This window comes from Strongylocentrotus purpuratus, unplaced genomic scaffold (assembly GCF_000002235.5).
Source record: "Strongylocentrotus purpuratus isolate Spur 01 unplaced genomic scaffold, Spur_5.0 spur5_scaffold_15, whole genome shotgun sequence".
NCBI lineage: Eukaryota > Metazoa > Echinodermata > Echinoidea > Camarodonta > Strongylocentrotidae > Strongylocentrotus > Strongylocentrotus purpuratus.
Genome location: NW_022145600.1, coordinates 30,295,152 through 30,321,578, shown reverse-complemented (window position 1 = coordinate 30,321,578; position 26,427 = coordinate 30,295,152). Strand labels below are relative to the sequence as shown.

General features: G+C 36.9%; 1 protein-coding gene across 2 annotated transcripts; it reads left to right on the top strand.

Moving 5' to 3' along the window:
- The first annotated feature begins 451 nt into the window (after positions 1-451).
- Positions 452-26,131, top strand: LOC105442104. Of its 2 annotated transcripts, XM_030986154.1 has the most exons (9): positions 452-949; positions 2,361-2,498; positions 2,819-2,972; positions 4,208-4,345; positions 6,347-6,416; positions 8,725-8,814; positions 9,207-9,296; positions 9,698-9,787; positions 19,970-26,131. In XM_030986154.1, the coding sequence occupies exons 2-9, from the start codon at positions 2,393-2,395 to the stop codon at positions 22,469-22,471; spliced, it is 3,240 nt and encodes a 1,079-aa protein (XP_030842014.1). In that variant the 5' UTR covers positions 452-949; positions 2,361-2,392; the 3' UTR covers positions 22,472-26,131. The 2 variants fall into 2 exon arrangements, with proteins under 2 accessions (XP_030842014.1, XP_030842013.1); XM_030986153.1 differs by lacking the exon at positions 452-949 and having other exon boundaries at positions 1,563-2,498.
- The last annotated feature ends 296 nt before the right edge of the window (positions 26,132-26,427 follow it).

Genomic DNA, 26,427 nt, shown 5'->3' with positions numbered 1-26,427 from the left:
GAATCGGAGCAATATGATAACTAACAGTAATGAGGATTAATGCCTCATAAAAGGGCACTAATATGGCTGATCGACACGGTTTTTATTACAAGGCCATTGCTTAGCCACTGAATCATGACTGTACGCAGCGGGGGCTGGGGTACGTCGCCGCCCCCACAAATACAAAAAAAAAGGGGAAAAAAAGAAAATGCAATAAATTATCAATAATTCACTGCATTTTGCCCCGACCCCCAACATAAACCAATCCTCTATGTGGGCATACCTTGAATCATAATGCATGGCCCTACAAAGGAATTTGTCTTCTTGGGGACGCGTATAAAGCACCCCCTTATCTCCAGTGTGCAAGTCAATGGCGGGCCGGACTTTGTCGCGCGAAAAAAAACACCCCATTACTGGAGCTTTGAGGAACACGCATACGGTCCTTCTGACCTCGGTGTGTGTGTGTGTGTGTGTGTGTGTGTGTGTGTGTGTACGTGTCTCCGCACTATTTGTTGGACATATGACTGAAAACACACCAACAGTTGATGGACCTTTTTTTAATTGTGGGACCAAATGTCGGTCCCACAATTTTTTCCCTTTATAATACTCGTTTCCACCTTCTGACGTCATAGTGTTTATGAATATTCATGGTCTCACAATTAGTGTGTGTTTTCAGTTGGTGTGTTTTAATTTCATAAAATGCAAACACACACTCTGCAGAGCGCCATCTAGTGTCCTGTTTTCAAGCAGTCATTTATGTCCAACGTACAATAGCTATATAGGGCACGCGCATTATACATTTTATATGTGGTTACTAAAAAAGACGTTACGATACGTAGTAACTCTATGCATATGCATGGTGCATGCAGTGCGCGCGCGGCAAATTTCGTGCGCACATATACCACATGTATGTACGGTACATGCTGTCAACATGGAGCCAGAGCGGGAGCTGGAGTCATAGACATAGAAAGTAAGTTTGTTGAAACCTTTTTATATAGTATTGGCAGGATATTAGACAGTAACAGTTATGTCTAACTTTCTTTAGCTACTGTACGTCTACCAACGTAAATAATTGGTTAAGATCTTCTTTAGATTCGAAGTTCAGATCCAGGCAGCTGTTTGGCTTTGGGGTAGGCCTAGGCTAAGACCTAAATAGGCAGGCGATTCGATTAGCGTTTCCAGTTAATTAAATAGATACTAGACTCTAACAGTTAGATCTACCTCAGAACAATTGATAGAACTTGAAAGATGAGTCTTTTATTTGTTTTTAATGTAATTATCAAAGTCTACGTAATGCAGCAATAATGACTTGTCACGATAGCCAATTTAACCACATTATTTTATTAAAAACAGCAACAAACAATTAGTCTAGAAGGTCTAGGGGCCTACTACTAGGTCTACTGTAGGCTAGGCCTAACATCTAAGTTACAGGCCATAACTGACTTGGATGTGCTATATCTGTTGGGACTAACAAAGTTAGACTGCAGAGCCAGAGGCAGACGACGGATTTCCTGGCGTGTTTTCACAGGGCTGCACTGTCGTCGGCCGCCTGCTGATGAGCACGCAAATGTTGCTGCTTGTGATGAAGCGGGTTAACTTTTCCCCTCTGAATTAACAGCTCTTTTCCAGGTTATAAAAGGTCACCCTCGATTGACTTGTGAGGTTAACACTAAAGTTAGAACTAGAAGCCGCAGTATAGCCAGTAATCAATAATTTTGATAGATGTAGAAAGTCTTTATTTAAAATGAAGGTTAATTGTTACCATCATCCTAACGTTACTCGTTAGATCTAGATCTAACAGTTAGTAATAGACCTAGTATTAGGTCTAAGTCCTGACATAGACTAGTTTACGTAAACCAAACGTGAAATATTGAAATCTAGGCTGAAAACCGAGTAGATCTAGATCTAGATCTACGGCTACGCTGAAGATCGCTAACACGGATAAGCATAGATCTACGGGGGAACGTGTATTATTATTGCTTGGAAAAAGACCCGTCAACCGGGAGAATGTCGCGCTTATTTTGCTAATTACTGAGCAATTACTCGTTTTCTACTAGAATCGTTTGGCACATAATTTATATTTATAATACATAGATCTAGAGGTCTAGATCTAGATCTAACTGTTATTGTGTTAGAGTCTACACACACTTAGGTGGTCATTTATTGCTGGATTCTGTTCGAACTCATTTTGTGATCGTTACCAAAGCTGGAATTTTAAGGAGGGGGGGGGGGGCATAAATGGGTGTTTTTTAAACTCTTAACGTGCCAAAGAAATTGCAGCTCTATGGATTTATGTGTATTATGTGGTGCCAATTGACGACAGCGTAGTTAAGAGTTAAACATTAATTTAAGATTTTTTTTCGTTATTCATGTTTACCTAGATCTAGGCTAGGCTGATGACCTTGACAGAGATATGCCGAGAGCAAAGAGGAGGCGTGTGGACTATTATGTCAAGGAATTTATCGACAAGAGATGTGATCCACCTTGGATTAAGGAACAGTTCATTAACACTAAGAAAGGTAAACATTTAAAAACATAGTTCAGATACCTGCATATTAGTGCACTGCACAAATACAAAGTGGGCTAACTCAGCAATTAGTACGGGACTATCTGGCCCTACAAACAGGCGGGGTTAGTACGCAATTGTGGTGATAGCGGTATGTATGAATTTTTTGCCATTAAAATATAAATTGTTTAAAGTTGGGCTAATCTCTTTTGAAATGTTCTGTTGAGATGGGGGAGGGGGGGGGGGTGGAGAGGCAATGATATTTCATACTTTTAATTTGATTCAAAATGCATACGTATTGTAATCTGGATACTATAAAACTTTAAATTCTAGGGCGTGGAGTAATTGCCGTGGAGGACATCCAACACGGACAATTTTTGGCTCAATATGCTGGAAAACTTCTTACAGGAGATGTCGGAAGGCAAAGAGAGGAGTGTGAGGACAGTGTATTCAGATTTTTTTTCAAATGGCATGGAAAAGCATTTTGGTACGTACATACAGATAGTGTTCAATCACTTCTCAGAAGAAAAAAATATCATTTTGAACATAGATTTTCAGTAATCTGGTATTTATCTCCCTGGCAGCTTTGCCTTACTTCTTAATAAAACATAAAAAACTATATTTGAAGCTTCTGTAGGCTATCATTATTTTGTTAGTCGATCATTGTTTAGTGGATTTAAAAAAAGAACATAACTTAATAGTAATCAAATTTTTTTTTTTTTATTACTTGACTATCTTAAATTATATTTGTTTGGTAGAGCATGCTACCTGTAAATGTGCTTTTAATTTGTACACACAATTTCTAAATCATGTTCCTTTAATTTTAATTGGATCAAATAAATTTTCTTTGGTAAATCTTCTGTATAAACGTATTACAGACCTCTTCAATACTAGTTCACCAATCTACTTGGGTGCCTGTGCAAGGTCAAGTTTGTACAATTTAAGGAAATCTATGATAATTTAATCAAAATTGTTAGGTTTCATAGGCGAATCAGGGATGACATCTCAAAGCACTTGGTATCCATGGAAAAGACGCTATACAAATTGCTACATTGATTGAATGATTTCATTGATTCACAGGCCGATCTAATTTTTGTTTTTGTTTGGTAGATTGAGTCACTGTAAATGATTCTACTGTAGCTCTTTTTGTGAGTCATACTAAATGACATTTACCCCTCCCTTGTCACCAGAATGTAACTTTAATGAATGTTCTTAAAGCCACAGTATTCCCACTACCCATAAATAGCTGCATCTCAGTTCTGAACTCCCAATATTGTTCCCGTAAGTGCTCCCAGGATACAACATTCTGATCTCGTAGTCTTATAATTAATACCCGCTTAAATGATTGCAAATTTATTCGGCATTCTTTAAAACATGCTAACAATAGATTTGTTACCAAACAACATACATGTAGCTAGTACTATTTCTTTTCCAATCATTCATGTTTTCTGATGTAAAACTCATTATAGGCTAATTTACTGAAATATATATTTTGTATCATTGTGTCAAAAGGCAGAGGGTCTATTTATCAAAACTAACTCTTGTGCACTGATTCCTATTAGGCTACTCTTTAGTTCTATGGGAATACTTTCCCTTTAAAGAAAATGGTAAATTAATAATTTTAACATGATAAATCTTTTAAAATTTAGATCCAGTGAAACAAATTCTAACAAGGCCTCGTATGTACATGTACGTTCATTTTGACTTATATTGATAATTTAGTATTGACGCAACTGAAGAGCCTACCAGTGGGCCACAACTGGGGCGACTGGTGAACCATGGAGATCCCTGTGAGAGGAATAGTACAATGAAGGTTATTACTGTGGATAGTAGTCCCCTTCTCTGCCTATTTAGCACCAGGTGAGTGACTTTAATTCATATTATTTCATGTTGATGTGGGCTGTTAAAGAATACGGTGATAAGACTAAGGCGAAACATTACAATTAAAGAAGAATATATTGTGTTGTTTATTCATATGTTCAGATTAAAAAAAATATTTAAAATTGTTATTGCACATTATTACGATACAAAATGAATACGCAGACGGAAAAGACAAGAGGCTATGTATACACTGTAGCACTGGCTAATCAGGATTTGCCAATGCGTTTTGAACTTGCCAACAAAAAAGAAAGTTTTATTACAATTTTACATATTCCATTCTATCTCCGCTAGACGGAGGGGTATAATTATGATTATTTCTAAAAGGAGATTTCATCAGGAATTCAAATATGGTGAGAAACTAAGGGTCCGAGCAAAGGGGGGGGGGGGGGGAGGGGAGAGAGATATAGATGTTCAAAATAAAGTATTTAGAGGTCCTCAAAATTCACATATTTTCACTCATAAGATTTTACCATCTCACCCTACCTCATTTTAAATCATGCCTGTAAATATGAGCTCATTATCCCATGAAAACGCGACACTGCACTTGATAGAATACAAAATGTTGGTGGGGGGGGGGGGGGTGAGCAGTACACATTAAGTATATGGTGTGTTAAACATGAATAATGTAGGTATATACAAGGGGCTGGACATTTGATATTCTTGTCTTACAACTAAATAATCTATAATAAGCTATAATAATCAAAGTCTGTACAGTATGTTAAACTAATGATGATTCTTTAAAATTAAGTCAAAACCTATATTTAACCAAAGTTTGTACATGTACATGTTAAACTAATGATAATTCTTTAAAATTAGGTCACAAAACCTATTTTTAACCAACGTCAACATACACAAACTGTATGAGAGCAATACATCGTAACAATATGGACTGTAAACTTGATTTGGGTCTTATCTTTCAGATGATACCACCTCACCCTACCTCGTTTTTTTAATGCTTCATATAAACTCTTGTTTTATTCCATCGTAAATTCATACATTCATACTAGTTCACTGCAATATAAAAATGATAGTATATTTTTGTGCAACCTTAGTTTTACACCATGTTGGACTTTTGTTATTAAATGAACAAATTATGATAATCATATATCTTCTGAAAGGAAATTCCATGAGGAATTCAAACACGGTGAGAAACTAAGGATCATAGCCAAGGGAGGAAAGATATAGGTGTTCAAAATAAAATATTTTAAGGTACTCAAAAGTCAAATAATGTCCTCAAAAGTCAAATAATTATTTTCACTCATAAGATTTTACCATCTCACCCTTCCTCATTTTGTCAGCCATTTTTGAAATCCTCAGGAAGTTTTCTTTCAGATAATGTATACTTTTGTAGGGATAGAGTTAATATTTTGTGTTCTGGGCAATTTCATATGTGTAACCTCTATGTATGAAATGTATGTTGTTTATGTTTTACAGGGCCCCCAAGTAGAACAGTATTCAAATACTGATGGGGCTATCCTGTATAAAGAATACTTCTAAAAATCAATACATATGAGTTATGACCACTTCAATCCTGACAGGTGGCCAATTCTTAGATTTGGTGGCGTAACACAAACACAAATGGGGCAAGTTCAAAATGCACGGCCATTTAAAAATGACCCCAGTTAACCCTTTAATAATATTTCACATCATTTTCTTTCTACTGTGAATTTGAATGGAAATGATGTTTATGTAACTAAAGTGCATCAAATATGTATCTTTCATATACAACAGTAAGATGCTTGTTAACTGTTAAATAATGACGATGTGCTGTCTTCTTCTTTGGTAAATTTTGAGAGCAGACGGGTCAGGATCTGTTTGAATTATAGATTTAGCAGAAACAAATTGAAAAGGAATGAATAGCGTCTGCAGGATGTAGCATGCGTTGAGGTTGTATCCACTCAAATAGGTAGAATCAACATCTAAGTATTTATCAGGGTAAATTTGTATCACTGTTCATACAATCTATTTTATTCTAAACAGATCTTTAACAATTGGAACAGAAGTTCTATATGACTATGGGTTGACAACAGATGAAATGCATTGGAAAAAGGTAAGTGGTGGCAAATAAATCTAAATAATTATTGGCATGTGTGTGTACATGAATATACTTTTAAACTGTTTTAATATCTTTTAACATTTTAATACATATAAACGTAATAAATGTATGTGTGTTTATAGCATGGTTTTGAAATGTAAGAGTGGTGACATTGTACAGTATATGAAGATTGCTAATAATGGTGACTGTGTGTGTTTATATGCTTTTAAACTGTTAAAGTGGTGACACTCTAATACATAGAGACTTTATAAATGTTTGTGTGTTTACGTATTCATGGTTGTGTAAATACACTTTTAAACTGTTAAATTGGGGACATTGTAATACATAAAAACTTTATGTTTGTGTGTTCATGTATGCATGGTTTTAAAATGTAAGAGTGGTGACATTGTACAAGAAGATTGCAAGTAATGGTGTGTGTGTCGGTATATATACTTTTAAACTGTTAAAGTGATGACATTCTAATGCATAGAGACTTTATAAATGTTTGTGTGTTTATGTATGCATGGTTTTGAAATGTAAGAGTGGTGACATTGTATATGAAGATTGCTAATAATGGTGAGGCATCTGCTGCGCACACCTGCGGAAGGTCGTCAGGAGGGGTGCGGACAGCAACAAGGAATCAATGATGCAAGGATGGATATGGAAGGGGGTCGACGGGGTCCCAAATGTTCGCGACATCATCAAGGAGAGGAAGCTGTTGAGTCTCACCAACAGGATGAATGGAGATGGCATCGGCAGCAGCATGGCGGACGCCTGGAATGTGAAATATCCGGAAGCGGTACCGAAGCGACTTCTCTTTGAGGTTGCGAAGGCGAGTGTTCGGGATGTCGTTCAGGGAGCGGTCACCAAGGGTCTTGAGGAGGGGTTTGTGGTCTACCGCCACGATGAGGTCAGATCATCCAATGAAAGTGGCGGGCCTTGTCCAAGGCATCGATAACAGCCAGGGCCTCGCCCTCGATCGGCGCATATCAAGATTTGGCACCGGATGTGAAACGGCTTCCAACAAGGGTGATCTTCCAGCCAGGTTTGCAACAGAATGGCTTGATCGATGTGCAGGAACAGTGTTTCTGAAATAGCCAGAAGCCAATCCCTTCCTTACTCCAATCAGTCGCCAGGCAGGTTGGGCGAGTCTTGTCAAAGAACTATTGCTGTCTCCTTAATCCTTGAAAAATGGGACATTTTTCACCATCCAGTCGTAAATTTGGGAAAGGGTCAAGCGTTGATCGGGTGCACTTTGAAGCGCTTTGGTTATCAAATCTGCCTAGGATAGGTTTCCCCCATGCATTTCTTCTTGAACCATTTCGTCTCTGTGATGATGGAGTTGATAATTCATGATTTTCTCCTCCTTCTAAAGGTAATATCGTTTAGTATCCGGCGTTTCTTCTTTGGCCTCGACATACGCAATCTCTAAGTCTTGTCTTGTTTGGTCTCGCCCAATTTGTTCAATCGTATGTCTTCATCTAATAACCCCCTGATTAGGGAATCTCGCACCATGGCAGCACTATAGTCCACATCATTATGGCAGGTACAAGTGACCTGGTAGCTGCAGATGCTTGCTTGGCCATGGAGGCGGGCAGCAAATGCCCGTACAGGGTCATTTCTGTCCTGCCGCATCTACTGTAATTGAACCCGGAAGACCATGATGTTTTCCCGGCGAACGGCTAGTGTCTTTATATGGGAAAGGACTGTGGGCTCGTCTTGGGAAGCGAGAGCCCCAAAGGTTCTTGAAAGGTCTTTCCTGAGGCCGTCATCACAGCATTCAAGCAGCTGGTAAATGACGTCTGGTCCTGCAAGGTGCGTGGCAGCCTTGTAATCAGACCAGCGCAGCAGAAAGTATGCCCATTCCTCACTGGTTCCCGAAGCAGAGATGGTAGGCCTTTTCACCTTCTCGGCCTTGGTAGTAATGGAGGCCGCCGTCCCGGTGGAGACGGCAGGGTGGGCTGTCCGGGCGTGGAGGTCGATGAGGCGGATAAGGACTTCTCCCGGTATCGTCGCTGGCCAGGCGATTGTGCAGTCCGGTGCTAGACACGGGATGTCACTTATTTTGATCAGAAGACAGTTAAAAACTCACAGTTTATTCAGAGATCGGAGCAGTTCAAACGATGCCGACATAAATAAGTCTGTAACTATTTGCTTATGCTTGTATGAAGTTCAAGGACTTGTCAACAACATCAAACAATGTCAGCACCTGTGGAGTAACGATAAATATGTACATTTTTAAAACACGAGTTCCTATACTGGTTGTATCCATTAAATATCAAAACTGTTTCAGGTAATTATAGTCCTCTTTCTTCTATTACAGCCTATGGATACTACAGAAACAAGGGGACAGGCATCTCCATGCATAGGCATTGATGAGGAGGCACCTGAAGAAACTACATGTACAGATATGGTAAGCAATCAGTATTCCTTCTGGATATTGTATTGTGCTTTCATAGTAGTGCATAGTAGTAGTACGTAAGAATATGTAAGAAGTGGAGAAATTTACTAAATAGAATTACTATACATGTAATAAAGGAATTATCTGTTAAAATAACATAACATCTTTATATATATGTGCATATGTAGATGGCTATTTTATTAATTGCACTGGCTAACTAGTATATGTGGTGAATAAATGAAGATTAGTCTATACAGTCTACCCCCTAGGACATCAAACAATGTCAGCACCTGTGGAGTAACGATAAATATGTACATTTTTAAAACACGAGTTCCTATACTGGTTGTATCCATTAAATATCAAAACTGTTTCAGGTAATTATAGTCCTCTTTCTTCTATTACAGCCTATGGATACTACAGAAACAAGGGGACAGGCATCTCCATGCATAGGCATTGATGAGGAGGCACCTGAAGAAACTACATGTACAGATATGGTAAGCAATCAGTATTCCTTCTGGATAAGTCAAAATGTATTGTGCTTTCATAGTAGTGCATAGTAGTAGTACGTAAGAATATGTAAGAAGTGGAGAAATTTACTAAATAGAATTACTATACATGTAATAAAGGAATTATCTGTTAAAATAACATAACATCTTTATATATATGTGCATATGTAGATGGCTATTATATTAATTGCACTGGCTAACTAGTATATGTGGTGAATAAATGAAGATTAGTCTATACAGTCTACCCCCTAGGACATCAAACAATGTCAGCACCTGTGGAGTAACGATAAATATGTACATTTTTAAAACACGAGTTCCTATACTGGTTGTATCCATTAAATATCAAAACTGTTTCAGGTAATTATATAGTCCTCTTTCTTCTATTACAGCCTATGGATACTACAGAAACAAGGGGACAGGCATCTCCATGCATAGGCATTGATGAGGAGGCACCTGAAGAAACTACATGTACAGAGATGGTAAGCAATCAGTATTCCTTCTGGATAAGTCGAAATCTATTGTGCTTTCATAGTAGTGCATAGTAGTAGTACGTAAGAATATGTAAGAAGTGGAGAAATTTACTAAATAGAATTACTATAGTAAGAACTCCATTATTTAAATTGTGAGTTTGCAAAGAAAAAGAATAACAGATTAGGAAGTCAGAAAGATGGGTAAGAAGTTCTTTATTTAAAGGAAAATGAACGGAGACAAAGTCGATAGAAAACATATAAATCACAGTAGCAGGTGCTTAAATTAATCGTGGACAAAACATATTGAGAATTGTCAACAAATTAATGTCAATACCTACGGTCGTGTCACAAATGTCATATAGAAAAATCATTTAGCCATAACTTTCTTATTCCATTCACATTTGTGCTGACTTGTTTTATTCTGTCTGATTTCAAACTTGTTGACTTGAGGGTTTTGGTTTCTTTTTAATCTGTACCCACAGCTCCATTCACCACTACCTCTAGTTTCCTTAAAACCACCTCTCCCACCGCCCACTCCTTCAATATCTCCTTCCTCTTCTTTCACATCTGCTCTTTCTCTTCCTTTCAACTACTCTCCTCATACTCCTCCCGTTCCTGTTACTTTTTCTTCTTCCTCATCTTCTCTTTCTCATTCTTTTTTCCTACATCCTGTCCCCTTTCTTACTCAGAATCTTCACTTACATATTTTTCAGGCAAATATCTCTTTGCTCCTCCTCCTTCTCTTGTCCTCTTTCCCCCTTCTCATTCTCCTTCCCCTTCTTCCTCTCCTCCTCCTTCTCCTCCTTCCTCTCCTTCTCCTACTGCTCCGCGTTCATCTCCTCCTATTTCTCCTACTGCTCCGCGTTCATCTCCTCCTATTTCTACTAATGCTTTTCTTCCCCGACCCTCATATTCTCTTCCTGTTTTTTTCAATAATACTCTGTACTTTTTTCTTGCTCTATTACTTCTTCTTCTTCTTCTTTTCATTATATTTGTCATTCTTTTGTATGTTCTTGAGTAATTTTCTCAAAGCTATTTTATTGATTTCCCCACTTTTATTTCATTTCTAGTGGGGTGGTGTATTTCCTTCCTCTTTTTTTCCACTTCTCCTCCTCTTCTCCCCCTTCCTCTCTAACTCGATCCTCATTCTCCTCCTTCTCCTCATTCTCCTCCTCTCCTTCCTCTCATGCTATTCCTTCCTTTTTTCTTGCTCCCTTATTTCTTCTTATTTTCATTCTACTTCTGATTTTTTTTTATGTTCTTGACACTGTTATTCATGTCCCCCCTTTTATTTTGTTTCTACTGGGGTGGGAGGGGGTGGGGACGTGGCTGACAAAGGAATTAGCCAATTGGTAAGATATTAACTTATTATTAGGTTGAATCGTATTATACTGGTAGATGAAGGGTGCCCATTCAAGCGTAGCGAGCGTAATCTCAATGGTATCCAAATGGTATTTAAATGGTGTTTGTGAATGGTATCTGTATGGTATTTTCAGTGGTACTTCCGAATGGTATACCATTGGTATAATAGTGGGTTCTTGTATAGCGCTCGTGTCAGTCAGATTTGACCCTCCTGGCGCTCCCGATTATTACCCTGGCTTTAGCACGGCTGCCATACGGCGCTCTAGCATTTCAAGGAATCAATTCCTACCAGGTACCCATTTACTTCACCTGGGTGTAGTGTGGCAAATGTAGATCAATGTCTTGCCAAAGAACATTAGCGCTGCGGCATAACATTGAACATTTTTTTGTAAGGGTTGTTTGACATTGCAAATACACCTAAATACCCCATTTGTTTGACAATGTAAATGCACCCAATGAAACATTCTATTTCTTCAACTGTGCAAACACACCAATTCAACACCCTATTTGTTTGACAATGTAAATTCACCCAATGAAACAAACAAATAGGGTATTGAATAGGTATATTTGCAATGTCAAACAAATGGGTGTTGAATTGGTGTGTTTGCAATGTCAAACAAATGGGGTGTTGAATAGGTGTATTTGCAATGTCAAACAAATGGGGTGTTGAATTGGTGTGTTTGCACAGTTGAAGAAATAGAATGTTGAATAGGTGCATTTGCTTTGTCAAACAAATGGGGTATTGAATAGGTGTATTTGCAATGTCAAACAAATGGGTGTTGAATTGGTGTGTTTGCAATGTAAAACAAATGGGGTATTGAATTGGTGTATTTGCAATGTCAAACAAATGGGGTGTTGAATTGGTGTGTTTGCACTGTTCAAGAAATTGAATGTTTCATTGGGTGCATTTGCTTTGTCAAACAAATGGGGTGTTGAATAGGTGTATTTGCAATGTCAAACAAATGGGGTGTTGAATTGGTGTGTTTGCACAGTTGAAGAAATAGAATGTTGAATAGGTGCATTTGCAATGTCAAACAAATGTGGTATTGAATAGGTGTGTTTGCAATGTCAAACAAATGGGGTGTTGAATTGGTGTGTTTGCAATGTCAAACAAATGGGGTGTTGAATTTGTGTGTTTGCACAGTTGAAGAAATAGAATGTTGAATAGGTGCATTTGCAATGTCAAACAAATGGGGTGTTGAATTGGTGTGTTTGCAATGTGAAACAAATGGGGTGTTGAATTTGTGTGTTTGCACAGTTGAAGAAAAGAATGTTGAATAGGTGCATTTGCAATGTCAAACAAATGGGGTGTTGAATTGGTGTGTTTGCAATGTCAAACAAATGGGGTGTTGAATTGGTGTGTTTGCACAGTTGAAGAAATAGAATGTTGAATAGGTGCATTTGCTTTGTCAAACAAATGGGGTGTTGAATTTGTGTGTTTGCACAGTTGAAGAAATAGAATGTTGAATAGGTGCATTTGCTTTGTCAAACAAATGGGTATTGAATAGTTGTGTTTGCAATGACAAACAAATGGGGTGTTGAATTGGTGTGTTTGCAATGTCAAACAAATGGGGTGTTGAATTTGTGTGTTTGCACAGTTGAAGAAATAGAATGTTGAATAGGTGCATTTGCAATGTCAAACAAATGGGGTGTTGAATTGGTGTGTTTGCAATGTCAAACAAATGGGGTGTTGAATTGGTGTGTTTGCACAGTTGAAGAAATAGAATGTTGAATAGGTGCATTTGCTTTGTCAAACAAATGGGGTATTGAATAGGTGTGTTTGCAATGTCAAACAAATGGGGTATTGAATAGGTGTGTTTGCAATATCAAACAAATGGGGTATTGAATAGGTGTGTTTGCAATGTCAAACAAATGGGGTGTTGAATTAGTGTGTTTGCATAGTTGAAGAAATAGAATGTTGAATAGGTGCATTTGCTTTGTCAAACAAATGGGGTATTGAATAGGTGTGTTTGCAATGTCAAACAAATGGGGTGTTGAATTGGTGTGTTTGCAATGTCAAACAAATGGGGTGTTGAATTGGTGTGTTTGCACAGTTGAAGAAATAGAATGTTGAATAGGTGCATTTGCTTTGTCAAACAAATGGGGTATTGAATAGGTGTATTTGCAATGTCAAACAAATGGGGTGTTGAATTGGTGTGTTTGCACAGTTGAAGAAATAGAATGTTGAATAGGTGTGTTTGCAATGTCAAACAAATGGGGTGTTGAATTGGTGTGTTTGCACAGTTGAAGAAATAGAATGTTGAATAGGTGCATTTGCAATGTCAAACAAATGGGGTGTTGAATTGGTGTGTTTGCAATGTCAAACAAATTGGGTGTTGAATTGGTGTGTTTGCACAGTTGAAGACATAGAATGTTGAATAGGTGCATTTGCTTTGTCAAACAAATGGGGTATTGAATAGGTGTGTTTGCAATGTCAAACAAATGGGGTATTGAATAGGTGTGTTTGCAATGTCAAACAAATGGGGTGTTGAATTGGTGTGTTTGCACAGTTAAAGAAATAGAATTTTGAATAGGTGCATTTGCTTTGTCAAACAAATTGGGTATTGAATTGGTGTGTTTGCACAGTTGAAGACATAGAATGTTGAATAGGTGCATTTGCTTTGTCAAACAAATGGGGTATTGAATAGGTGTATTTGCAATGTCAAACAAATGGGGTGTTGAATTGGTGTGTTTGCACAGTTAAAGAAATAGAATGTTTCATTGGGTGCATTTGCTTTGTCAAACAAATGGGGTGTTGAATTGGTGTGTTTGCACAGTTGAAGAAAGAGAATGTTGAATAGGTGCATTTGCTTTGTCAAACAAATGGGGTGTTGAATTGGTGTGTTTGCACAGTTGAAGAAATAGAATGTTGAATAGGTGCATTTGCTTTGTCAAACAAATGGTGTTGAATTGGTGTGTTTGCACAGTTGAATAAATAGAATGTTGAATAGGGTGCATTTGCTTTGGCAAACAAATGGGATTTGAATAGGTGTATTTACATTGTCAAACAAATGGGGTGTTGAATTGGTGTGTTTGCACAGTTCAAGAAATTGAATGTTTCATTGGGTGCATTTGCTTTGTCAAACAAATGGAGTGTTGAATTGGTGTGTTTGCACAGTTGAAGAAATAGAATGTTGAATAGGTGCATTTGCTTTGTCAAACAAATGGGGTGTTGAATTGGTGTGTTTGCACAGTTGAAGAAATAGAATGTTGAATAGGTGCATTTGCTTTGTCAAACAAATGGGGTATTGAATTGGTGTGTTCGCAATGTCAAACAAATGGGGTGTTGAATTGATGTGTTTGCAATGTCAAACAAATGGGGTGTTGAATTGGTGTGTTTGCACAGTTGAAGACATAGAATGTTGAATAGGTGCATTTGCTTTGTCAAACAAATGGGGTAGTGAATAGGTGTGTTTGCAATGGCAAACAAATGGGGTATTGAATAGGTGTGTTTGCAATGTCAAACAAATGGGGTATTGAATAGGTGTGTTTGCAATGTAAAACAAATGGGGTGTTAAATTAGTGTGTTTGCACTGTTCAAGAAATAGAATGTTGAATAGGTGCATTTGCTTTGTCAAACAAATGGGGTATTGAATAGGTGTATTTGCAATGTCAAACAAATGGGGTATTGAATAGGTGTGTTTGCAATGTCAAACAAATGGGGTATTGAATAGGTGTGTTTGCAATGTAAAACAAATGGGGTGTTGAATTAGTGTGTTTGCATAGTTGAAGAAATAGAATGTTGAATAGGTGCATTTGCTTTGTCAAACAAATGGGGTGTTGAATTGGTGTGTTTGCACAGTTGAAGAAATAGAATGTTAAATAGGTGCATTTGCTTTGTCAAACAAATGGTGTTGAATTGGTGTGTTTGCACAGTTGAATAAATAGAATGTTGAATAGGTGCATTTGCTTTGGTAAACAAATGGGATTTGAATTGGTGTATTTACATTGTCAAACAAATGGGGTGTTGAATCGGTGTGTTTGCACAGTTGAAGAAATTGAATGTTTCATTGGGTGCATTTGCTTTGTCAAACAAATGGGGTGTTGAATTGGTGTGTTTGCACAGTTGAAGAAATAGAATGTTGAATAGGTGCATTTGCTTTGTCAAACAAATGGGGTGTTGAATTGATGTGTTTGCACAGTTGAAGAAATAGAATGTTGAATAGGTGCATTTGCTTTGTCAAACAAATGGGGGTGTTGAATTGGTGTGTTTGCACAGTTGAAGAAATAGAATGTTGAATAGGTGCATTTGCTTTGTCAAACAAATGGGGTGTTGAATTGGTGTGTTTGCACAGTTGAAGAAATAGAATGTTGAATAGGTGCATTTGCTTTGTCAAACAAATGGTGTTGAATTGGTGTGTTTGCAATGTCAAACAAATGGGGTGTTGAATTGGTGTGTTTGCACAGTTGAAGAAATAGAATGTTGAATAGGTGCATTTGGTTTGTCAAACAAATGGGATATTGAATAGGTGTGTTTGCAATGTCAAACAAATGGGGTGTTGAATTGGTGTGTTTGCAATGTCAAACAAATGGGGTGTTGAATTGGTGTGTTTGCTAAGTTGAAGAAATAGAATGATGAATAGGTGCATTTGCTTTGGCAAACAAATGGGGTGTTGAATTGGTGTGTTTGCACAGTTCAAGAAATTGAATGTTTCATTGGGTGCATTTGCTTTGTCAAACAAATGGGGTGTTGAATTGGTGTGTTTACATTGTCAAACAAATGGGTGTTGAATTGGTGTGTTTGCACAGTTGAAGAAATAGAATGTTGAATAGGTGCATTTGCTTTGTCAAACAAATGGGTGTTGAATTGGTGTGTTTGCACAGTTGAAGAAATAGAATGTTGAATAGGTGCATTTGCTTTGTCAAACAAATGGGGTATTAAATAGGTGTATTTGCAATGTCAAACAAATGGGGTGTTGAATTGGTGTGTTTGCACAGTTAAAGAAATAGAATGTTTCATTGGGTGCATTTGCTTTGTCAAACAAATTGGGTGTTAAATTGGTGTGTTTGCACAGTTGAAGAAGGAGAATGTTGAATAGGTGCATTTGCTTTGTCAAACAAATGGGGTGTTGAATTGGTGTGTTTGCACAGTTGAAGAAATAGAATGTTAAATAGGTGCATTTGCTTTGTCAAACAAATGGTGTTGAATTGGTGTGTTTGCACAGTTGAATAAATAGAATGTTGAATAGGTGCATTTGCTTTGGCAAACAAATGGGATTTGAAAAGGTGTATTTACATTGTCAAACAAATGGGGTGTTGAATTGGTGTGTTTGCACAGTTGAAGAAATTGAATGTTTCATTGGGTGCATTTGCTTTGTCAAACAAATGGGGTGTTGAATTGGTGTGTTTGCACAGTTGAAGAAATAGAATGTTGAATAGGTGCATTTGCTTTGTCAAACAAATGGGGTGTTGAATTGGTGTGTTTGCACAGTTGAAGAAATAGAATGTTGAATAGGTGCATTTGCTTTGTCAAACAAATGGGGTGTTGAATTGGTGTGTTTGCACAGTTGAAGAAATAGAATGTTGAATAGGTGCATTTGCTTTGTCAAACAAATGGGGTGTTGAATTGGTGTGTTTGCACAGTTGAAGAAATAGAATGTTGAATAGGTGCATTTGCTTTGTCAAACAAATGGTGTTGAATTGGTGTGTTTGCAATGTCAAACAAATGGGGTGTTGAATTGGTGTGTTTGCACAGTTGAAGAAATAGAATGTTGAAAAGGTGCATTTGGATTGTCAAACAAATGGGGTATTGAATAGGTGTGTTTGCAATGTCAAACAAATGGGGTGTTGAATTGGTGTGTTTGCAATGTCAAACAAATGGGGTGTTGAATTGGTGTGTTTGCTAAGTTGAAGAAATAGAATGATGAATAGGTGCATTTGCTTTGGCAAACAAATGGGGTGTTGAATTGGTGTGTTTGCACAGTTCAAGAAATTGAATGTTTCATTGGGTGCATTTGCTTTGTCAAACAAATGGGGTGTTGAATTGGTGTGTTTACATTGTCAAACAAATGGGTGTTGAATTGGTGTGTTTGCACAGTTGAAGAAATAGAATGTTGAATAGGTGCATTTGCTTTGTCAAACAAATGGGTGTTGAATTGGTGTGTTGCACAGTTGAAGAAATAGAATGTTGAATAGGTGCATTTGCTTTGTCAAACAAATGGGGTGTTGAATTGGTGTGTTTGCAATGTCAAACAAATGGGGTGTTGAATTGGTGTGTTTGCACAGTTGAAGAAATAGAATGTTGAATAGGTGCATTTGCTTTGGCAAACAAATGGGGTGTTGAATTGGTGTGTTTGCAATGTCAAACAAATGGGGTGTTGAATTGGTGTGTTTGCACAGTTGAAGAAATAGAATGTTGAATAGGTGCATTTGCAATGTCAAACAAATGGGGTGTTGAATTGGTGTGTTTGCAATGTCATACAAATGGGGTGTTGAATTGGTGTGTTTGCACAGTTGAAGAAATAGAATGTTTCATTAGGTGCATTTGCCTTGTAAAACAAATGGGGTGTTGAATTTGTGTGTTTGCACAGTTGAAGAAATAGAAGGTTTCATTGCATGGGTGCATTTGGTTTGTTAAACAAATTGGGTATTGAATAGGTGTATTTGCAATGTCAAACAAATGGGGTGTTGCATTGGTGTGTTTGCACTGTTGAAGATATAGAATGTTGAATAGGTGCATTTGCTTTGTCAAACAAATGGTGTTGAATTGGTGTGTTTGCACAGTTGAAGAAATAGAATGTTGAATAGGTGCCTTTGCTTTGTCAAACAAATGGGGTGTTGAATTGGTGTGTTTGCAATGTCAAACAAATGGGGTGTTGAATTGGTGTGTTTGCACAGTTGAAGAAATAGAATGTTGAATAGGTGCATCTGCTTTGGCAAACAAATGGGGTGTTGAATTGGTGTGTTTGCAATGTCAAACAAATGGGGTGTTGAATTGGTGTGTTTGCACAGTTGAAGAAATAGAATGTTGAATAGGTGCATTTGCAATGTCAAACAAATGGGGTGTTGAATTGGTGTGTTTGCAATGTCATACAAATGGGGTGTTGAATTGGTGTGTTTGCACAGTTGAAGAAATAGAATGTTTCATTAAGTGCATTTGCCTTGTAAAACAAATGGGGTGTTGAATTTGTGTGTTTGCACAGTTGAAGAAATAGAAGGTTTCATTGCATGGGTGCATTAGGTTTGTTAAACAAATTGGGTATTGAATAGGTGTATTTGCAATGTCAAACAAATGGGGTGTTGAATTGGTGTGTTTGCACTGTTCAAGAAATAGAATGTTGAATAGGTGCATTTGCTTTGTTAAACAAATGGGGTGTTGAATTGGTTTGTTTGCAATGTAAAACAAATAGGGTGTTGAATTGGTGAATATATTTGCAATGTCAGACATTTTGTAAGTATTATTTTTTATGTCATGCTTCATCGACCAATGGTAGGACTTCACCAAAATTACAAATGTGAACCCCCATGCCCCCTCCTGGGACAAATTTGGGTTTGTGGGACATTATGACCTTAAGTGTGAGAAACTGTTGCAAAACAAAGTCTAATATTATTGTACCACCTACCACCATACAAATTGCTTTTGTATGGACAAAATTCTTTGGGAAGGTACAGAGAATTTTTGATTGGGGCTCATATCTAGAGTAATGACTTGTGCATGACACACTGAAATAATATGAAGTGACAATTTCATCAGTTTACCCTATAACTTCAATGGTGACAATGATCTTGCCCAGCACTTTATTCTAAAAATTACTGTAAATTTTGCCCCAGGTTGAAAATTTTGGTGTAAATTGTTAGTAAAAAAAAGAAGAAGTATACTCAAGCATGTGTCTATTGAGCCTTAATTCAATGTAAAATGTTGACATATTTATGCCTTCGCACACCGAAGGTGGTGCCAGAGGCATCATGTTTTTGGATTGTCCGTCCGTTACCGCTTCTTGTTAGCGTGATTACTTATGACCGGCTGATCGGATGTTTGATCTATCAGATTTGATTTGAGCTCTGATTTGAGCTCTTGACCACGATAACTTGAATGGTTTATTTGATATTGATGTAATGTGGGAGAAGTATGTATCATAAGCCCCCAATAAACTGCTCAGATTTCAGGGTTCAAAGGTCACAGGGCCTGAAATATGTCTGACTTGAGCTCTGGACAACGATAACTTGAGAAAGGTTTATCGAAAATTAATATAACTTGGGTGACGTATATATTATAAGGCACCAATGAACTGATCAAATTTCAGGGTTGACAGGTCAAAGGTCACATGGCCCTATACTTGGTGTTTTACCACAACTTGAAAGTGGTTAATTGGATATTGATGGGGCTTTGGTGAGGTATCTGTTAATAAGGCACCAATGAACTGATCAGATTTCAGGGTTGAAAGGTCGAAGGTCATGAGATATCATGCTTAGTGATAATGTGACAATGGCTCATTGGATATTGATGTAACTTAAAGTATGTATTATTGCGCACTGATAAACTTATCAGATTTTGGGTCATGATCAGCGTTCAAAATTCGCGGGGCCCCATACCTGGTGTCTTTACAAATTGGACCCGGGTGCGGAATAATACCTGCCGGCTGCATGCAGCCGAATAATCTCTAGTTATTGTTGACTTTTCAAAAATACACATCATTGTAAAGATATATTCCAGATTTGTATCCAGGATTACAGTATATCTGAATATCTCATCAAATGTGAAAAATAAAGAGGAAAAAATAAAAATTTGTACCGAAAGTTTCAGTCACAATTAAACTTTACTCTCGTTGCCATCAGCATGTAAAACACCCAAATGAATTAAAGTTGTGCCTCTTGTATTTGCTTTTTCAGGAAATTAACTCCAACAGACAACAGAAAAAAGTGGCACCTGTGATGGTTGAAAGTGACAGTGAGATCAACTCCAATGGAAAGAGGAAATTGGTAGAAAGTGATGGTGATATCAAGTCTAACCGAAAACTGGGAAAAAAAGCACCTGCGATAGTAGAAAGTGACAGTGACAAAGAAGATGAGCCATATGTGGCACCTGTGATGGTTGAAAGTGACAGTGAGATCAACTCCAATGGAAAGAGGAAATTGGTAGAAAGTGATGGTGATATCAAGTCTAATCGAAAACTGGGAAAAAAGGCACCTGCGATAGTAGAAAGTGACAGTGACAAAGAAGATGAGCCATATGTAGCTGCATCAAATACAAAACCCAACGGACCAAGGAAATGGGATTCATATTCATACTGTCTATATTGCGGTAAGAAGCAGTCACAGCTTAAACGCCATCTGTTACGAAAGCACACAGATGAGTCAATGGTTGCAGAAGCCCAGGCAACAGTTGATGATAACAGAAAAACGCAAATATGGTCAAAAATAAAGAAATTAGGGGACTTTGAGCACAATCAAAAGGTACACATTGGAGAAGCAATGGATTTAAAAGTAACAAAGAGGCCTAAATATAAAGCGAAATATGATGTGAATGATTACGTCCCATGCTCTTATTGTTACGGATATTACCATATTCATTCCCTGTACATTCACAGAAAAAATTGTAAAGCAAAAGATGGAAGCAAGAACAATGCAACAAACAAAAACATGCATGTGAAAAGTGGTAGAGCTCTTATACCTATGAAGCATAGCACAACAAGTCAATGTCGCAGAGCAGTTGATTCAATGGGTTGCAATGATATATCACTAATAATAAAAAATGATCAAGACATCCTTGGTGTTGGACAGAATCACTTAGGAAAAAGCAATTCTGCTAAGAAGGAAGAAACATGCAGAGAAAAAATGAGGACAGTCGCAAAAATTCTACAAGCAGCAAGAAGCATTGACACAAGTATTGTAAATGCGTCAGACATGCTTACTCCTAGCAAATTTGATACTGTAGTTAAGGCTTCTCTTGTTGTAAGCAAATATGATGAAGGCACACAAAAACATGGGGCATACTCTACTGCTCTCAAGCTTGGACCATTTCTTAAAGACCTGGTGGTGGTTGTCAGGGGCAAGTATTCCAGACAAAATATGGAAGACCATGTGAAGACGGTCAATGAATTTGAAAGGTTGCTTGTTGATGAGTGGAACATTCATGTGACTTCCTCTGCACTGCAGCAGCGCACCGAGAAGAATTGGAAAAACCCTAGGACACTGCCTCTCACACAAGATGTTGTTAAATTTAACAAGTATCTTGCAGAAACAGAGAAAGAAATAAAGACAGACATAGAACAAGCTGGCATGTCACCAGATCTATACAGAGATTTGGCCAATGTAACTCTAGCGCAAATTGTAACATACAATAGAAGACGACCTGGGGAAGTAGAAAGAATGAAAGTAGATGAATACAGAGAGCAGATCACCAAGACTGACATATGCCATGATGAAATTTTCAAGACTCTCACAATGTCAGAGAAGGCAGCAATGCATCGGCTGAAGATGGTAAAGGTCAGAGGCAAGAGAGGAAGGGGAGTTCCAGTCTTTTTGACTGAAAACACAAAACAGAGTGTGGATATGATAATAGACTACCATGACCAAAGGCAAAGAGATGATGAGCCACGCAGATACATATTCTCTCGAGCATGTGACACTGCTAGTACTCCGTACAGAGCCTGTGACGCAATGAAAACACTTACTGATAAGGCAGATCTTATGAAGCCAGAAAATGTCAGGTGTACACGACTACGGAAACATATAGCAACTACGTCCCAGCTGCTGAACTTAAATGATCATGAGTTAGAGCAGTTGGCCAATATGATGGGTCATGATGTTCGTATTCATCGAGAATATTACAGACTTCCGCAAGATGTCCTGCTGTTGGCAAAGGCTAGCAAACTACTCACAATATCTGCAAAAGGTGAAATGCACAAATATGCTGGAAAGTCACTTGAGGAAATTGAGCTGAGTCCAGACGACACTGTAGATCTAGATGAAACCGACCAAACCATGTCGGGAGACACACAGACTGAATATAGTGATGAAGAGACTGGACCTCGTGATGTAGACAAGAGCCCTGGAGGAAGCGATGCAGAAACAGTAGTTAGTGACAGTGAAGAGTCTGAAGTCTTTGAAGAGGTAAGCAGACGTACCCAAGCAAAAGTAAAGCGTGTAGGCAGAAAATACAACAGGTGGACAGATGAACAGACACAATATCTCAAATCCAGGGAAGAAGTCAAGAAAATGTTGAAGACTAAAACTGTGCCAGGAAAACTGGTTGGATTACAAATCATACAAAAGAGTAAGGGACTGCTGAAAGACAAGAACTGGAAAGAAGTTAAATTCAAAGTCCATACTTTAAACCAACTTGAAAGGAAGAGGTTGCAGAAGAAGGAAAAGATGTATGTGAAAAAGTAAGCAGGGTGTTGTGGATGGACCTCTCCTTTGACAGCTGAATTAATTGCGACATACCTGCATTTTGTACCATTTTTTCTTTTTTTGTTTGTATTGAAGTGTTACTACAAAAATTTGATATAGGTTTTAGTTTAGGGAAAAGAGTTCATATTTTACCTAAATTCAGTATCAGTATGGTACATGCTGCAAATCACATCATGGTTGATTATTACACAGAACACCTCTACACCAAGTGCAGTTGGTAGATGCTTCCAATAATATTGGAATGAATTTTGAAATACTGGCCTTTCAGGTTATCAAATACCTTACCTATGGTATGTGTCAGTGTTGTCTCAATACTCAATTGCCCATTTTCATTTTTTTTTATCAGAAAGTAAGTGTTTCCTATTACTTTAATTAAGTTTAAGAAATTTGTACAGTAAAAGAAATGTCCTGCATTCAAAGCATTTGGTGATGGATATCCAAGAATTGTTATGTTGGTTTCGTTGATTTGCGGATGTAACACTGACACCTGATGTTTCCAAATCAACCAAATGCTTCATCTATCATGAGTCCCTGTGATTTCACTTGATACCATTGGTTGACTGTCTCATGTAAATATGTTGTACAAGTATATCAATTAAGGGTGGTGGAGGGATAATGTTTTATCCAATATGTTTTATCTCGTAACTCGTGAACAACTCTGATGGGAAGTGCATGAGTGTATACATTTTCTGACAGGAAATTACACAATAAATCCCTTGGTGACTCCATTTAAATCACACAAAAAACCTGCTTTTTACCCAATTTTTTGGACCACCATTATAAAGTAACTTTACAGGGAATTTTTTTTTTTAATGTAACATTAATCCAGGCACTTGAACCTCATTTACTACTCTCAGTTGTTTCAAACTCGTACCTATTGTCCAAAACATTGACAAATATTTTTTTGAAAATGTCATTCCCAAGTTTGAGTTTATGCATCATGGGTTATGAAAACAAACTCAAGGACCTACTTTAATACAAAAAATTAAAACTAAAATTTAGTTGCTACTGTATATTCTGCATGAAAGTTTACCAAGGAGATGCTTTATTTTGGTGTCTGGATTAGTTCCAAAAAAAAAAAAGTGGAGAAAATAATACGACTGAAATTGTTGATTTTATGCAAAAACATTTATTTTCATCTAATGGCATCCAATGGCATCCAATGGCATGTTTCCAGTTTTGTAATGATTGCCAATTGTGTTAATTTCCACAGATTTTAGATTAAACATCCACATGGTATATATTTCTGAAAAATTTGAAACATGTTTGCATAATGTTGCATATGAGTTACAGCGCTGTTATTTTGCTCTCAAATGACCCTTCATTTGCTCAAATCCCTCATCCCACCTGTCACATATATCACTATGCAGATCTTCATGGTAAATATGGTATGTTTTGTTTCAAACCTCATTTTCAAATGATGATAATTGATTACTCAACTGTGCATAGAATAAGTGATTTTACTAATATGCAAACATGTTTCAACTTTTTGAGAAATGCGTCTGTATATCAAACATCTGTACAAATTCAATTCATAAAACCTTTAAACATGGGTTGAATTGATATTACACATACTGTGTTTATACTTTGCATATAGCACATGATGATTTGTTAATGTAATTTGTTATCCAGTCGATGTAGATTTGAGAAAATTATAAATGCTTTATTTGGGTGTCTGGATTAGTTTTTAAAAAAGTGGAGAAAATAATGATAATTTACTGAAATTGTTGATTTTATGTACAAACATTTATTTTCAGTTAATTTTCAATCTCATATTTGAAAAATCACAAATATTTTGTCTCCTGATTTTAGGACAAGTTTGCTGACAAGAGGCCACGTCCAATGGCATGTTGTTTTCAGTTTTGTAATGATTGCCAATTGTGCGTATTTTTCCAAGTTAATTTCCACAGATTTCTGAGTAAACATCCACATGGTATGTATTTCTGAAAAATTTGAAACATGTTTGCATAATGTTGTATATGAGTTAAAGCGCTGTTTTTTTTTCTTCTCCCAAATGACCCTTCATTTGCTCAAATCTCTCATCCCACCTGTCACATGTATCACTATGCAAATCTTCATGGTAAATATGGTATGTTTTGTTTCAAACCTCATTTTCAAATGATGATAATTGATTACTCAACTGTGCATAGAATAAGTGATTGTCACAAACGAGGCGTTGTAGAGAAGACTACAGATTTTACTAATATGCAAACATGTTTCAACTTTTTGAGAAATGCGTCTGTATATCAAACATCTGTACAAATTCAATTCATAAAACCTTTAAACATGGGTTGAATTGATATTACACATACTGTGTTTATACTTTGCATATAGCACATGATGATTTGTTGATGTAATTTGTTATCCAGTTGATGTAGATTTGAGAAAATTATAAATGCTTTATTTGGGTGTCTGGATTAGTTTTTAAAAAAGTGGAGAAAATAATGATAATTGACTGAAATTGTTGATTTTATGTTCAAACATTTATTTTCAGTTAATTTTCAATCTCATATTTGAAAAATCACAAATATTTTGTCTCCTGATTTTAGGACAAGTTTGCTGACAAGAGGCCACGTCCAATGGCATGTTGTTTTCAGTTTTGTAATGATTGCCAATTGTGCGTATTTTTCCAAGTTAATTTCCACAGATTTCTGAGTAAACATCCACATGGTATGTAATTCTGAAAAATTTGAAACATGTTTGCATAATGTTGTATATGAGTTAAAGCGTTTTTTTTTTCTTCTCTCAAATGACCCTTCATTTGCTCAAATCTCTCATCCCACCTGTCACATATATCACTATGCAAATCTTCATGGTAAATATGTGTTTGTTTTTTCCAAACCTTCTCATGTTTCAAGGATGATAATTGATTACTCTGCTGTGCATGGAATAAGTGATTGTCACAAATGAGGCGTTGTAGAGAAGACTACAGCTTTTACTAATATGCAAATATGTTTCAACTTTCTGAGAAATGCATCTGTATTTCAAAGTTTCCAAACTTACGTTGAGGAGTTTATATCAAACATCTGTACAAATTCAATTCATAAAACCTTTAAAATGGGTTGAATTGATATTACATATACTGTGTTTTTACTTTGCATATAGCACATGATGTGTTTCAATGACTATATTCTTCTTGGCACATACTGCAATGAAGTCTTAATTTGAACTGGATTGACAGCAAGTTGTGTTGAGTTGCAGTGTAAAAATTATGGATAGATAGATAATGCAACTCTATAAAGTAAGAGCATGGATGAAACCTTTTTAAGGTCAAAAGATTTGCTTCACTGCCTGCAATTTGTGTATAGCTTGTGATTTAATCCATTATAAGAATGAAGGTGAAATTTGTGCAGTGCTTTTTTTTAGATTTCAAACATTTTTTCAAATTGTATTTTTCTTTTTCAAGTTTGATGGTTAAAAAGTTGACAAATTGTAGCTTTTTTAGGAAAACAATTGAGATTGTAAACTGCCAGCACTGTCTCCACAGCTCTTAATAGGGCTATTGCATTGGCTTCAACTTCAAGAATGCTGAGAAGATTTCCCTGTTAAGTGAAGTGCATGTCTACCAGTTATTTTGTTATTTCACTGATGTTGAACTCGCAAAATAAATGTTCAATTGGCATTTACAACAGAGAATAAGTTGTGGATATTATCTTTTATTTAAAGTATTTTAACACTGCAGCAGCAATCTTATTTGTAATTTAGAGACGGTGCTAAACCCAAGACATACATAAGAAATAAGCACAACAAATCGCTGACAAGACAAATCCATACATTTTTTATCTTTATTAAATGAACGCAAAGAATAAAATATCTGAAATGATAGCCATTTTATTGCAGAGTGCAAAGACGCCACAAATTTTTCACATTTGAATGTTGAAAATATAAAGACATGTTTAACACAATATTGACATTGGAAAGCACCGATTCAACAC